This window comes from Heterocephalus glaber, unplaced genomic scaffold (assembly GCF_053883595.1).
Source record: "Heterocephalus glaber isolate CG9 unplaced genomic scaffold, H.glaber_assembly_v1.0 deba00001720, whole genome shotgun sequence".
NCBI classification, from domain to species: Eukaryota; Metazoa; Chordata; class Mammalia; order Rodentia; family Bathyergidae; genus Heterocephalus; species Heterocephalus glaber.
Genome location: NW_028258433.1, coordinates 13,531,046 through 13,546,477, shown reverse-complemented (window position 1 = coordinate 13,546,477; position 15,432 = coordinate 13,531,046). Strand labels below are relative to the sequence as shown.

At 46.7% G+C, this 15,432-nt stretch overlaps 2 protein-coding genes across 2 annotated transcripts in view; both read right to left on the bottom strand.

Moving 5' to 3' along the window:
• The window catches only part of Slc25a15 (solute carrier family 25 member 15), a 22,867-nt gene extending 17,417 nt beyond the window's left edge, over window positions 1–5,450 (bottom strand). Inside the window, exons 1-2 of the mRNA XM_087199578.1 lie at window positions 5,336–5,450; window positions 2,581–2,695 (exon numbers count right to left, since the gene is read on the bottom strand). Coding sequence (XP_087055704.1) covers window positions 2,581–2,635 — 55 coding nt within the window. The 5' untranslated portion in view covers window positions 2,636–2,695; window positions 5,336–5,450. The remainder of the gene's footprint in view (window positions 1–2,580; window positions 2,696–5,335) is intronic.
• Window positions 5,054–15,432, bottom strand: LOC101722286 (dynactin subunit 1-like). Its single transcript, XM_021257793.2, is given in 6 exon segments — window positions 5,054–5,605; window positions 11,078–11,680; window positions 11,682–11,717; window positions 11,719–11,937; window positions 12,047–13,501; window positions 14,076–15,432. Coding segments are annotated over 6 exon segments (4,197 nt in total). The 5' UTR covers window positions 15,408–15,432.

Here is a 15,432-nt window from a genome sequence, read left to right as displayed (position 1 = left end):
TTTCTTCTGAGGCAGTCGGACTTAAAATTAATTTCTGCTAACAACTGTGACTCTTCATCTAGGCCTAAAAATGCCCTAAATGCAACTAAAAGCAGACCAATACATGACCTTCATTTTGTGAAAATCTGGATCCGATTATTTTCAGCTCTACACATAGGCAAATTAGTCATTTAAGGAGTGTCTAAAAGATGGTACAACGAGGTTTATCAGCCCTAAATTTACCTCGCCTATCTCATTACCCTTCAGGATGGAGGAAACAAGAATAAGATTTACAGGGACTTTCAGCTACACCCAGCAATTTCCACTGTCTTAAACCTACCTCATCTTGGATCCCAGCAGAGCCTCACATGACTGAGACTGCCTTTCAAGCTGTGAGGATTCTTCCCATGGGAACCAAATTTGGCCCTCAAGTCATGAGGATTCAACCTGAGCTACAAAAGCAGGACTGAGATAACTGATTGGACCCTGGCCCAACTCAGCTAGTCCTTAAATACTGGCCTCCTGTTTTTGTGGATGGGCCAGTCTGAACCCCTATATCAGAGTGTGCTCCCTCCAGCTACTCAAGTTGGAGTCTTTTCCTATTTGTTCTTATTTTTCTTGTAGGGGACTGGCTTCATCTTTGCCAAAGCTGTATTTCCCTTTATTTTCTCCTGCAATTAAAAATTTCCCTATAAATCCATCCTTTAAATTTCTAGTATAATAAAAGTAAAGACATAAAAGCAAGTGGCACTGGGAACTTCGAAAGTAGGAATACTGCTTCCCATTTGCATTCCAGGTACCTCACAGTAGACTGGAGGTTCAAATGTCACTAATAGGCACCTCTTCTGCCCAGTCTCCACCCAGGCTCCCTGCCCCTGCACTACAGTTTGCCAGCCTTGGAAGTTGCAGAACAGGGCAACTCTACATTAGCAAGGGGGAGCCCTGTGCTGCTAAGCATGGAGAGAAATACCTACCAGGAGTCAGCAGGGACACAGTGCCCGTTTGTGTAAAGGACTGATGTGGTAATAGTGTAATTGTTAAATAAAACATGCCCACCACAAATGTGTTCTATACCAGGCTCCTCAATACTGCTGCAACCTACATTAAAACTACCAAAGTATAAGCATGGTATCCAAATACCTGAATGCTACTTAATTATATCAAAGATCCTAGATCTTTGATCAATGGACTGAAGGACATAAAATGGCAAAAGCTGAGGATCCCCCCTGTGGTTAAATACCCTCCTGAGACAAGCCCATGCCCAGGGCATTCCAACAGTGAGAGGCCAGAGGCCCGCAGAGCAGTGTGGGGGACTGATGCAAAGGCACAAGACTAAAGGGCAAGAGACTGCAGGCACGGAACCAGCCAGCCTTCAGGCCTGCCAGTCAGGCTGAATACTCCTGTGGTCTCTAACCTGGGAGAGGTGCCCTTGCTGGAGCTCCTTGTCAGTATCTACAATATGTTGTCTTTAGCTTTCCTCATTAGGCTACTTTGGCTAACCTTTGATTTGTAGATAAAGACTTTGTTCTCTAAACAAGGATTTTTTTTAAACAATTGGTCAAAGACAGCATGAGAGGTGGCAGCCCCTTTAACAGTACTTGATCCGTTGACCTGGGAGGTACCACTGGATTAGAGCACATTGGGCAACGTAGCCCTCTGGTCTCCCCAGACTGGGAAGCTGCAACCTTTATGGGAATCAGTGTGGAAGGCAAGGTAGAGTCAGAGGTTCACTTGGGAAATGAGCAATCCAAGTCCTAAGATAGCACAGGACTTCGGAAAACTAAATGACCACCATACCATATGAATCCCATCCCACAGGTAGCTTTAGGCTGAGCTTCCTAGTATGCCTGCCTTTTTCTTTTCTTCTTTACGGTCCGGGGATTGAACCTATGGCCTTTGCACTGAGCTACATCCCCAAACCCTTTTATTTTGAGAGAGGGCCTTGCTAAGTTGCCTGGATTGGGCTCAAACTTGTCTCAGTCTTCCAGAATGCTGAGATTACAGAAATGCACCATCATGCCTGGCTTATGCCTGTATCCCTTCTAACACAGTGGCTGGCATGTTGCCAGCACTGGCTCCCAATTGTCCTTGGGTTCACCTTAGCTGACCGTTCCTAGAAAATCCTACCCCCTCTCCTTTCCTTCTGGTTCTAAGACACTACTGAATATGTCTCCCTTCTAAAGCAGACCCTCCTTCCTTTCCCAGCATCAAGAATAGTAGCTAGCATTTCCTACAGAAATAGCACGGTGTTTTTTCTGTACTGAAAAGGACCTGAAGATAGCCAAGACTGGGATGGAGTCCAAAGTCACCTGCATACCCATGCTGTGTGACAGTGGACAAGTGACTTAATCTCTGAGCTGTTTTCCAGGAGTACTGGGGACATTCTCACCCTTCACCCAAAGACTCAAAGTTTTATAATACAACAGAAATTACCTTTTGCCATGCTCTAAACAATATTATACTTCCATTAAACAGATTTGATTCAAGATTAAAGCATGTTGCTTCTAGGGTGACAAATGGAATATTTTCACACCACTTTCCCTGAACCTTGCAGAGATGATACTTGAGGAACACAGAAGACTAGGTTTTCTCTGGATTTACCTGCAGCCCCCGCTGTGAGGTCAATGGCAGCTTGGATGGCAGGATTGGACTTCATGGTGCTGCTGGGCTCCGTAAAAGTTGACTCTCTGGAGCTTAGAATGGGTACTGCATATCCCTGCAGGAGCCAAGAGTTCACCATTAGTCAGGCCTCTGAAAGTTACTGAACCTGAACTTCTGGGTTCTGGGAAATGGGCTCTACCTTGCTCCTATGGAATGAGGCTCAAGGGGTTCCTAAGTAATTGGTGGCCCCGTAAAAACCTCATACATCCAAAACCTCCTCTGAATATCACACTACACCCCCTAGCAGCACTTCAACCAACCTTAACAACAAGCTTGAAATGAATACCAAATAAAGAAGCCAACCTCAGACATCCTTAGCCACAGCAGACTAGCTTTTCAAAGACCTAAAATGAAAGTTCACTCCACTAGGCTTTGTTCTGAGTTCAGATAGCAGCCTGTGCTGGGTGCACAAGAGGCAATAAGAGGTCTGGAAAGCAGCAGGCAGGAAGCAAAAGTCAGGAGCTCTACTAAGTCACATGCACCTAGGGGCAAATGTCTGCTCCAGCAGCAAGGGGTCCGTTGGGCCCCTAAAGCTGGGGGTCCTCATCTGTACAAGGTGAATAAAAACATGATACAAAGACAATTACAGATCTGAGTGTGGTGATACACACTTGTGATCCCAGCACTCAGGAGGCTGAGGCAGGAGCACTGCAAGTTCAAGGACAGCCTGAGCTACAGAGTGAGACCCTATCACTCACTCACACACTCACACACACACACACACCCCTCAGAGGCAATCACAGTGAGCATGTTATCACCTGTTCTCAGAACCAGGCCCACCACAGAGCACCAACTGCCTTCTTTTCACCATTATCCACTCCAGGTTTTTCAACAGTAAACATGCAAAAGATTCACTCAAAGTCTTGTAAAAATGCAGATACAGTGCTGATTAAGTAGGCTGCAGTTCGGGCTAGGGATTCTGTGGTTGTGACATGCTCCTAGGTGAGGCTGATAAGGCCCACCCACCAACTGCAAGTTCGCTTTAAAAGAATCAACCTGTGGCACTTGTTACATATTCAAATTACTAGGACTCTCTCCAGATCTTGATTCATTACCTTTGGGCTGGAGCCTGGAGAGTTCGGGGGGAAAAAAAAACTAGTCTACACCTCTCGACAAAAATCAACTATTGCTGAGATACAGACTTAAATATTAACTAGGGAGAAAAAAAGGTGGCTCCTTTAGCTAGAAGGTTAAAACGACCAATTCAGCAACCAGTTTCCCTAGAGTTTTCAAACTGTGATTTATTCGTGAATAACAAGGAAAAATGTCCCTTCCTTGTCCCACTGAGGAGGAGGCTGATGGGCTGTGTTAGATAAAGACCAAGGTCCATTTGAACATGAGCATTATTCTATATAGGTCAGCAGAAAATAATGGTGGCCACCAAAATGTTTAACTACTTGAAACATTTTGCCAATGACCATACTCCAAGAATCTTTTCTTCAGTTTTTAAAAATTTAAGAATCTTCCTTAAGAGCCAAGATACATCACGGACAGATACAAATTCCCTATGATGAATGTGATCATTATGTATACCTAAAATGTACCAATAAACTTAATTAAAAAAGAATCTTCCTTTACCAAAAAAAAAAAAAAAAAAGCTAAAACTAATACTAGCAACAACAAAAACAGTAGCTAATAAAACAACTAAGTCTGAAGTACAAGATCAAAATTTTATGTTACTGATTGGCCTGGAGAGTGTTATTACCCTTCAAAAGTTACTAGGGTCCTAATTGGTTGTCCTTTTCCAGAAGGGATAGTGAAGTCGGAGGAAGACAAGGTCTTCTCCAAGGTCACAAAATAGTAGCAGAGAGATTATTGAACTCAAAAGTCGTTTCGTTCAGATCTATGCCCACAAACCAATTCCAACTTGATCATTAAAAAAACCCCCATAAAACAAAATCCCCACTCAATTCTGCATTTTTGGAAAAAAAAAAAAGGAGACAGGGCACATCCAAAGTGGCCTCTCACCTAAAACTCAATCTGTTCATTTCCTTTGATGTGGACACTTTATTAACTTAGAAGGGAAGAAAAACACACACTATTTCCTCTGTGTGAGTGCAACCTCTACAAGAGACTGCAGGGTTTTATTTAAACCAAATTTAATCACATCAAACCCTACATCTTACTTGTAGAATTACAAATAGCTACTTGTAATGGGTACTAACAGATGAATCCATAAAATGTGCACAATTCAGATTATGCGTAGCTATGGCTTGCAGAAGACACAGGGCTTGGAAGAAGCGAGACTGATCAACATGAATTAAAACTGACTTCTGAGCTCGCTGTACCACTCGGAACGGACACGCGGAGTCCTTCCAGTATCCAGAGCCTCTCTCCCTAGCTACACCAGGGTCCGACTCGGTAGACAGAGACAACAGCGCCAACTACACTTCGCTCTCCTTCCTTGGGGAAACTAATTTCTCGAACGGACGAGGAGGAGGCTGCGTTTTCCACCTGGGCAGGCGAGCTGCCGCGGGAGGCTCCAGCCCGGCCGCCCGCCGCCCTCCGAGCGCCACGCCGCGCGCCCGCGGGGACAGCAGGGGCGCTGCGCCCATTCAAACGCGCTCCCCGGCCGGTGGCTCTCGGGGCAGAGGAGGACCCCGCTCCCCGGCAGCAGGCCTGCCAGGCCGGAGCAGCTCGCGGGCCACGCGCTCCAGCCGCCCGGGAAGGTCGTGACGAACCCGCCCGCGCTCACCGCCGCGCCCGCGTAGTCGCGTCCGCTCTCGGTTCCCGCCCGGCGGCCCAGCCAGATCCGCCGCTTTAAATCCACGTCGGCTGCGCCCCGCCCTTCTGCTAGGCCGCCCAGCGCCCGCCCTCGAGGCGGGAGCGCGCGGCTCCGGGCCGCGCCCGCACCGGGTTCGCAGGCCGCGCGCGCCGGAGAAGCGGAAGTCGGCGTGACGAGGAAGGATCGGGCCGTCCGGGACCGAGTCACCGAGGGCGCTGGTCCATAGCTCTCCCTGGGAGGCTGTAAATTTAAATTCTAATCGAATAGGAAAGTACTGGAATGGTAGCAATGAAATAAGCTTATTACCAGTTGTTTTGTTTTGTGTTTTTAAGTTTCCAGTTTATTCTCCCAAAGAAACGCATCCGTAATAGAACACCAGAAAGTACATATGAAAATTTAACTCCAACTCAGCTTCTCTGGTCTTTTAATCTAATGGATTATAAATTATATCTGTGGTTCTTTGGCATTTATTAAAAAGCTGAAAATATTCAAAGAAGCTGTTGTATCCCAGGAGTGCTGTAATTTTCATCAGTGCCCTAGCAGCTGCTCAGCTGGAAGGGTCCTGGTCTATGTCAGACAGCTACTGGGGTTAGCACGCAGCCCCCACCCTCCCCTGGCTTTGCTTCGCGTTCTTGTGTTTTCACTTTCTACATTGTTTTCTCCGTTAAGACATAGTTGGGGGGGGGGGTTGTTTGTTGTTCTTTACAACTTTCAGCCTTGTTTGGATTATTGACATTAATTGAAGTGATTTGAGTTACAGGTGAGTGACTTATTTGACATGGTGTGTGCTAGTGCTTACCACAGCTGCACTGGGGAACAGACCTTACTGGTCATAATCAAATATTATGAAGGTACCAGAGTGCCCAAAAAGTGAGTCACACATTAGCATCAGCACTTTAGAATATGGGCTTATGGAACACATTTTAACAACAGAAACAAACCAGGGGTGTTGGGTGACTTATCTAAAGTGACATGTTACCCAACAACTTGGAACCTATAGCCATGCCATCTGGCCCAGTGGCTTTTACAGATTAGGAAAAGGAGGACCAATGGAAACCTAATTACAGACAGACCCAAAGCTCCTGGTAGAAATTAGAAAGAGGTCTACCTTTGGAGCCAAAATGCTTGTGTCAAAGTCCACGTGTGCCCTTTAGTGAATCATTAACCTCTTCTAAACCCCAGCCTGGGATGACTCTATCCTGGGCATCTTCATGAAGCCCTTTTGTCCCTGAGGCTGCTGGAGCAATCCACCTTCCTACAACTGGTATCCCAGGTGGAGGTTTGCCCCCTTGCTGAGCCATCAGTCCCCAACTTAATGCTTTTTCTTGTCCTTCTTTAGCCCTTTCTTCTCGTCTTCCAAATGCTGAACACTCCTAAACCATGCCTTCTGGCTTTCTCATTTCCTCCACCTCTCCTTGACAAACTTCAGCCCTAATTCTGTAAACTGGGCAACAATTAGGATTTTGCTTAAAATTTTAACCCCCAATCTACAAAGTTAACTTTTCCATACAAACTCTTATTCATTTGTCCTCAGGCTGATTTCCTCTCTGAACACCATGCCTAGTACAGTGTTGGGTGCAAAGGAGGATCAGGAAGAAACCAAGTCATAGAGAAGTCAAGTCACTTGCCCGAAGCTATAAAGGCACTAAGGAAAGAGCTGTATTCAACAGAGCTCTGTCCAGCTCAAAAAGCTATGTTTTTACCCACCTTGCTGTGCAGTACTGTCCTAAGAAGCCTTCCTTTACAAAGCTTTCTCCTTCTAGGAATAGATCTCCTCCTAGAGGGCTGTAGAGCAGAGTGCTTGCCTAGCATGTGCAAGGGCTTGAGTTTGAGCTCTAGCACTGCAAGATCTCCCCCTATGATATTTTATAAAAATCACTTAAGTAATTCAGAATCCTTCCCAACACTGTCTTAAAAAAATTATCTTTAGGAACAGAGAAACAAATATATAGCTGATAAATGTTTAACATCCCCCAGGTGCTCAGAGAACTGATTGGAAAATCATCTGGTTGACCTTAAATTAAGAAAGTATCCGTGCAAACTTTGTTCCATAATTCCCTAAAACTCCTATGACCTCTTGAAAGTAGTTTTTAGTTTTGGGGTTTCAGAAACACAGGACCTCAGGCATACCAGGCAAATGCTCCCCCACTGAGCTATATCCCTAGTCCCCTAGAGTGGCATTTTAGAGACATGGATCACTGCCCTCCAAATACACTGGGCAACCCCACAGTATTTCAGAGGTAGGTTCAAAGCAGTAAATGAGGCAATGCTGTGGTCTCTGCCTCAGGTAGCTGTTCACTGCACTTGGGACTGCACAACCTAGGCACATCACTTGGGCTGGCTCTGAGATGGGTGGCAGGTATGACGTAGATAAGAGGACAGGCGGATTGGTTACATGGAAAAGCAAACCTTTGTGAAAGTAACAGAATTTCACAATGCAAGGGTTAATGACATTATAAGAACAATTTCACAAAATATGTTCATGAGAGTTGCAAATAAATGAAAAACACAAAGCATCTTTGGTTCAAATGCACTTTTAGTTAATGTGGGAAAAGAAACTGCTTAATTACAGGATTTCAACTCCTATTAAATACTCTTGGCTGCTGTTAGAAGTTTTGTTGAACACTCCCCTAAATCCTGTTTAGAATCAGGTAGAATTCGAAATTTGAATTGAAATAAATAAACATGGATTTATATTTCTGTCAAATTATGTAGAATAAAAGGGACAAATTTATATCCAATGAAATAGTTGTTAGAACAATATTTTAAAGGGGGAGTACTATCTTTTATTTGTCTTTTCCTTGGCAACTTTCTAATGGGTAGCAAAAAAAAAATGAAAGAAAGAAAGAAAGAAAAAGACATACATATTTTGTAAGCCTTAGATTTGTAAAGTATACATTTTTAAAAGACAAAATTTACAATAGCAAAAATTAGGGGAAATGCCCATAAATGATTACAATTTTATGGGTTAGGAGTAAGGGAAAATGCTATCCCACAACTTTAAAAAGTCATTTTCACATATAGTTTAGAAAAAATTTGGCTGCAAGTAACAGAATGCTCAAATAACACTACATTAATTTTGAATAGAAAAATCTACAGATAAGAGTGTGCTGGTTAATCTAGACCGGTAACTTGACTGGATTAATAGATTCCCGAAGAGGTGATTGGACTATGAGGACAGTAACCTCATCAATGGGTTTTGTGGATGAGATCATAGGTTGGAGGAAGTGGGTCATGAGGTGTAACTTTGGGGCCTATGTCTGGTCTCCTTGATCACTGTGGGACACAACCCAGGCAGTGCAGTAACATGGGGATCTGAATGCTATAAACCAAATGGGGGAACGAATTCCTAAGGCAGTGGCCATTCTGCTGCATGGTGCCCTGGAGTTCTCTTCTCAAAGCAGTGTTTCACTTTTGGGATTTTGAGTTGAGAAGGGTAGGACTAATGATTCCTCATATTCCCTCAAGACATTTTTCCTATTGTCCTCTTGTAAAGTACTTAACTTCTTTTTAGTGCTAATTTTTTCAGCAACAAGTTTTCTCTTTTGCTCCATCTTTGCAAGCCCTAACTCTACAGGAGATTCCTTTCTAGTGAAACTTAAAGCTTTTTACATTATTCAGCTGTGCCTTTTACTTTTAATTCTCAAGGTAGATCTGTCTAAAAGGCCCCAACAGTAGCCATGCCACTGCCTCAACATTAGATTGCCTTGAAATTTCTTTTGCCAGATTAATTAGTCCACCCCCTCTAATCTCAGTCTCCCTCAAAGCCTCAGCACATTAGCAAAATGCAGATAAATTTTCTTCTAGGGCATAACACACATGGCTTGGAGTCTGAATACCAATGGAGTCCTTCCCAAATGAAACCTTTTGAGCCTGATCTTTTCCACTTGAACTACTGTCAGCATTCTGGTTTTCTGACCTCTGAGCAGAACCTTCCATCAAGCTCAACTTATAGCCTTTTAGGGCTGCTTCTCCAGCCAGCATCTCCAAACCTCTCCAAACTTCTGCAAGGCAGTGCTAAAGGCTTTTGAATTGCATATTCAGGTAGCATCATGGCAATGACTCCACTTATCTGGTAACAAAACCTGTATCAGCTATGGTACAGTAGAGGAACAGAATACATATATATGTTTACAATGGCTACCTGCAGAGTCAGGTGTGGAAAAATGCAAAAGGGAAGTCTATGTGCTGAAGAGTCAAAGAATCCAGTCAAAGATTGAAGACCTGGAGCTCAATGCAGAGTGCTGTGTGAGGCCATAACTGGAAGCCGAAGGGTCTGGGTTGGAAGGCTCGAGATAGATGTCCAAAGGCAATAGTGAAGACTGTAGTTCCTCCAAAGAAACAGAGACAAGAATTCCTTCTCCTTTCCCTTTTTATGCCATCAGGCTACAAGCCTGTTTGTTGGTACCACTCACACCTAGCATTGGTCTTCCCTCTTCAGTAAACCCATCAGACACACCCAGAACAATGCTAAACCAATCAGCTGAGCATTTCTTATTCAAGTTGACACCACAGTTAACTGTCACACCAGACATGGTGGCACAGACCTGTAATCCCAACTACTCAAGAGAATGAGATAAGAGAATTAAAAGTTCAAAACCAGCGTGGGCAGGGCGGGGGATTTTAGTTCAGTGGTTTCACCGCCTGCTGTGCAAGAGCAAGGACCCGAGTTTGATCCAAGGTACCAAAAAAACAAAACAAAACAAAAAACAGCCTGGCAATTCAGGAAGACCTTGGCTCAAGATAAAAAATAAAAAGGACTGGAAGTTTAGCTCAGTGGTAGATCATCCTTGAGTTCAATCCCCAGTACAAAAAAGCACAGGTTAATAAAAGAATAAATAGCAGATTTATTAATGTGCACAAGCACAGGAGTCATACAAAATAAAAGCCTCAAAGGAGGCCTGATGGTTGATGGTTATTATCCTCTTTATAGGGCAGAGGGTGGAGGCTGCAGCTCTTTTGGAGGCAGAGTGGACGATTCTCAGGGGAGAGAGTACATATGAAAGGCACAAGTACCCTGGACTAGGATGTGCTGATTGATTCTCAGTCATCTCTAATGCAAGTGTAGTCTTCCCTGGTTGATGACATGTCAGTAAGAAGATCTGAAGGCAACTGTGTTCTCTTTAGAGAATCTGTCATAGGAGGATGAGGGACCTACAGAGAGAGTCTTCCTGCAGCAGCTGCACTCTCGATGCTCTTCAGTTGATGTTCAAAGTGGCAAAGTTTAAGGTATCCTTTTCTCGACCCCAAATCAATGTGAACAGGGATCCCAACCAATCTTGCCTGTGGAAATCCCTGCTATTCAACCAAATTCCATCTTAGGCAGAGTCTCCTTGTAATCCCTTTCCAGATCCCTGGTTGTTGTTGTTGTTGTTGTTGTTCTTGTTCTTCTTTCTTCTTCTTCTTCTTCTTTTTTTTTTGAAGCAAAAGTTGCTTTAATCAAGGGATGAAGTCCTCACTCAGTCAGAGGGACCTCATTCAACCTTTGGTGGTGGGAGTCTCAGCCTACCCCCCACATGCCCTGAGGCCCCTCAGGAAAGAGGGAGAAATGAACAGCAAATTATGGAAAATGCCTGGGGACAGGAATGGAAGAACCCAGGTTAAGGGGCAGGAGTGGGGCTCTGACAAGATGGGAACAAAGCTGAACAGGACAGGAAGATTTTAGCCCACATGGTTCTACCTAGGGTTGGCTGAGGTGGCTGTGCATTGGGCCAAGTGGAAGGCCACTTTGCCCATGTAGACTGTGTCATCTTGCTGCTCTTCCTTGGCCCTGAGGAAGGCTGATGAAAGGAAAGTGGCAAAGTCAGTGGGGACTGTGGCTCCAGGGCGTTGAGATACTGTCTCCTTGAGGACCTCATCCTTGAGCTTCTCAATGGTGTCACTCAGGGACTTGAACTGAGCCACTTGCTCCATAAGCTGGGCCGATGGGCTCTTGGAAGCAGGGCTGGCACGAGTGATATCTACTACATGAGTGTGAGTGCTCAGCTGATTCAATGTCTCCAGCAGCTGACTGGTCTTACAATATAGCACTCCAGCGGCTAGCTCACTAGCAGGGCCCTCATGGGGTGGGAGGGAAAGCTTTGCAACATGCAGAGGGGGCAGGGCTGCCAAGGATGCCTTCATCTGGGCTCCCTTCAGAATGCTGTTCTCATGCTGGAGCTGAGAGATGTGCAGCCTCATGGCAGAGATCTGCTGAAGCAGCAGGGGTGAGTCCTTCACCAGCCCTGGGCCTGGCAAGGACCCTGGAGCCTGCCCAGGAGTTCCCCTGACAGCAATGCCAGAGACCAGTGTAGCAATGCCTGAGGGAGGGGGACCCCCGGAGCCCCTCAATTGTGCGCTTCGACTGGTTGGTTGTTCAGTCGCTGTTTTAGCTCTGCCTTCTCTGCCTCCAGCTGGTCAATGTCAGCCTGGAGCGCATCCATTGTCTCCTCAAACTCCTTCTCCTTCTTCCGCAGCAGAGTCTGGGTCTTCTCCAGCCGAGTTTGGACTTTCTCAATGCTCTCATCTGCATCTTTGGCAGTGCTGTACAGCTTCTTCTCCAGGAGGCTGAGCCGCAGGTTCACCTCATTCAGCTCCTCTCCCTTAATCTTTTTTTTTTTTCTTTTTTCTGGTACTGGGGATCGAACTTGGGTCCTTGCACTTGCGCAGCAGGTGGCGAAACCACTGAGCTAAATCCCCAGCCCTCTCTCCCTTAATCTTGAGTGACTTCTTCAACTCCTTGATAACTGTCTTTCGATCTTCAATCTTCAAACCTAGGCCTTCAGCATCTGTGATCTCTGCACGAAGGGCTGCAGCCCGAAGCTCAACCGGAGGAGGCTTGCTGGGGGGCTGCTCAGCATCATACTCCCCTTCCTGCATAGCTGTGGCCAGCTTGTTCATGGTGCTGATGAGGATGGTGCATGACTGGTGCAGACACTCATAGGGGCTGCTGGACAGGCTCCCATAAATCTGTTCATTTGCTTTGAAAGCCAGCTCCTCCAGTGCAGCCACAGGTAGCCCCTCATTCTCTGCCAGGGGGCCAATGAGCTGAGCAGCAGCAGCTGTCTCTTTTTACAGCACAGCCACCACCCATGTCAAGTGTTTCCTGCAGTCTAGGAGTGTGTCTGATACCTGGGATCCAAAGGCCAGTGCAGCTGGGATTCCAGGAGCATCTGTCCCTGGCATTCGCCTTCGGATCTTCTTGCAGAACTGGCGGATGTCACTGCATGATGTTTCTAGGTCCCGAAGCAGAAGGGCAAGATCTGTAGCCTCCTGCCCACCCTGCAAGAAGTCACGCAGCCGCCCCACCTCCACGCTCATGCAGTCCAGGGCACTCTGGGTGAACTTAATGTGGTCAGCCAGCTGCATGGTACAGTCCTCAGGCTGTTAAGCAAGGTGGATGCTATATAGATGCTGGTAGTATTTGATGGCCTTGGTGACAGCCTCCATATTGACAGCTTCATCCAGCTGATCCTTGTGCAGCAGCTCAATGAGGAAATTTAAGGAGTGCTCATGGGCACTTATCTCAGGGTAGAGGCTGCCCAACTTCTTATACACATCCACATTGCACTGAGAAAGGGCATGCTTATAGTGGTGCAGTGTGCCCTGCAACAGGCTCAGCGAGTATACCAGTCCAGTAGCAAAGCTGAGTTGCTCCCCTGCAGCTCCTCGAAGTCCAGGCCGCTCCGAACAGTTCTCACTTAGTTCAAGTTTCTCTTGGGCCTGCTTCCAGATCAGCTCTGCCTTGCAAATGAGACGAGGCATAAGCAGCAACACCAGGACACAGTCATGGTCCCCACCTGGCCAAAGGAAGCTGTCAGGCATGAAGGCTGTCAGGAGGGACATGTGCTGGTTGGCCTGGGCCACCTCTATCCGTCTCAACTCCATCTCAATTGCCTTAGCATGTGCCTTAGTCTCAGCAAACTTGATTTTGAAGTCAAAAGTCTCTGGAGGTGGCTGCTGCTGTCTCTCCACAGATGCTTCCCGATGGTTTGTCAGTTCCCGATTCACATCCTGCAGGTGGGCGGTCAGCTGGCGGTACTTCTTGATGGTTTGCTGGTAGTCTGCAACTGTCTCTTGGGCTGCCTCCACACATTTCTGGGCCTCACGCACTCGGGCACCTGCCATGTCCAGCTGCTCCCACAGCTCCAGTTCTGTCTTGTAGGGAACGGGAAGGGGACGTTACCAGAACCTCTGCAGTGAGTCCTGGTCTCCTGTGAGCCATGGCAGCACACAGCGAATTACAGGAAAGGTAGAAAAATGAGACTGAGAAGAAGGTGAGCTTTGGGTCTGATCAGTGCTGCTCTGGGCGGCAAAGACAAAAGCCCCCAGCTTACCACACCTTTTATTCAGTACCTTGTAACAAATGACTTGCAGAGAATTCAGTACATCGGGAGAAACAAATGTAACAAATGACTTGTAGAGAGTTCAATAGTTCACATTGGGATAAACAAGGTGTAACAAAAGGCTTGCAGAGAGTTCAGTACATCTCGGGTAAACAAGATGTTAACAGTCCAAGAACAGTGAGGAACTGAGCAGATGTTTGTTCTCCCAGGATAATTTCAGCTCCCAGGATGTTTCTTGTCGTGTAGAATCACAGCATCACTGGATCACTGAAGTCTCAATTGTGACCAGAGGCCAAACTGGAGTTATTCTGTAGCTGGGCTGTAGGCAAGAGACTAGGCTAACCAAATGATTTTTCCCTAGAATTATGTAGCATTGCTCCCAACACTGTCTCACATGCATTCTCCTGCAGCTCATCATTCATCTCATTCATTGCTTCCAAGTCCCCTACAGTCTCCCTCACCTCCCGAACTTTCTCTTCCAGATTCAGATTCCGGTCAGTCAGCATCTCCACCATCTCCTCAGCACCCAGAGCAGCATCCACCTGCTCCTTGAGCTCATCAGTGGTGCTCTCTGCCTGGGTTAACTCCTCCTGAAGGCGCTCTCGCTGTTGCCTCACAACTTTCAGCTCTTGGTTCTTCTTTTCCATAAGTTTCTGGAGCTTCACATGTTCGTGCTTCTCTGAGGAAGAAAGATCCCACATCCTCACCAGGGCATCCTTGAGATGAGTGTTCTGCTCCTCAAGCTGCTTGAGCTGTTAACTGGATGCAGCCCCACCTGAGCCCTTCTCTTCGATCTCAGCCTTGAGGATCTCCAAGTCTGTAGTAAGCTCATCCACACGCTCCTTCAGGGCCTCCACCTCCTGCTGCAGAGACTCAGCCTGCTCTTCAGCCATCTCCTTGTCCAAAGTGGCCATCTCGATGGCAGCAGCAGTATCTGCCATCTCCTCCATGTAGCACTCCTTAGCCTCCATTGCCTCCTTGGCTTCCTTCCATGCCTCCTTGAGGTGCTGCTGCAGGTCTGTCTGCTGCTCCTGCATTTTGCTCTTCCATTCCTGCACCTGCTCCAGCTGGATCTTGTGTTTCTCCAGCTCTTTCAGCTTTGCCTTGTCTGTTGCCCATTTTAGTCGCAGGGTCTCCAGTTTCTCCTCCAAGTCTCGAACCTGAGCCCTCAGTCCCTCCTCCTCCTTGGAAGGGGAAGAAAGTGGGGGTGCTGCTCCAGGAGAGGTGAGGACTGGCGTGGGGATGATGGGTGCTGCCAATGGAGTCTGAGCTGGGGTACTAGGCTCACTGCTGCTCAGCTCCCCTGCTGATGCTGAGCCAGAGGGACCCAAGGAGCTACTGGCCCCAGACACCCCAGTACTGGCTGGGCGAGTGGGCAGTTTGCTAGTCTTTGCAGCTGTATCAGCTCCCTCTCTTTTGAGGACCTTTGAAGCAGAAGAATCAGGTGTCTCTGGAGAAGTAGTATCTGCTCCATCTTCAAATACCTGGATCTGGGATTGGCGCACAAAGATGCCATGCGTTTCATCACAAGTGAAATACTTTCTGCCTTGGACAATTCCATCATTCTTGCCCTTTGCTTCATCCAGGATAACACCTACCCATTTGCCAGTGGCAAAGAGTGTGGATCCAACATAGGCCACAGTGCCTCGGTGGCCTTTTCCAATCACCTCCACACGGGAGCCTACACACAGAGGCCGGGCACTTGCCTCCACACTCATCCTGCTGCTACTAGGTGTCCGTCCG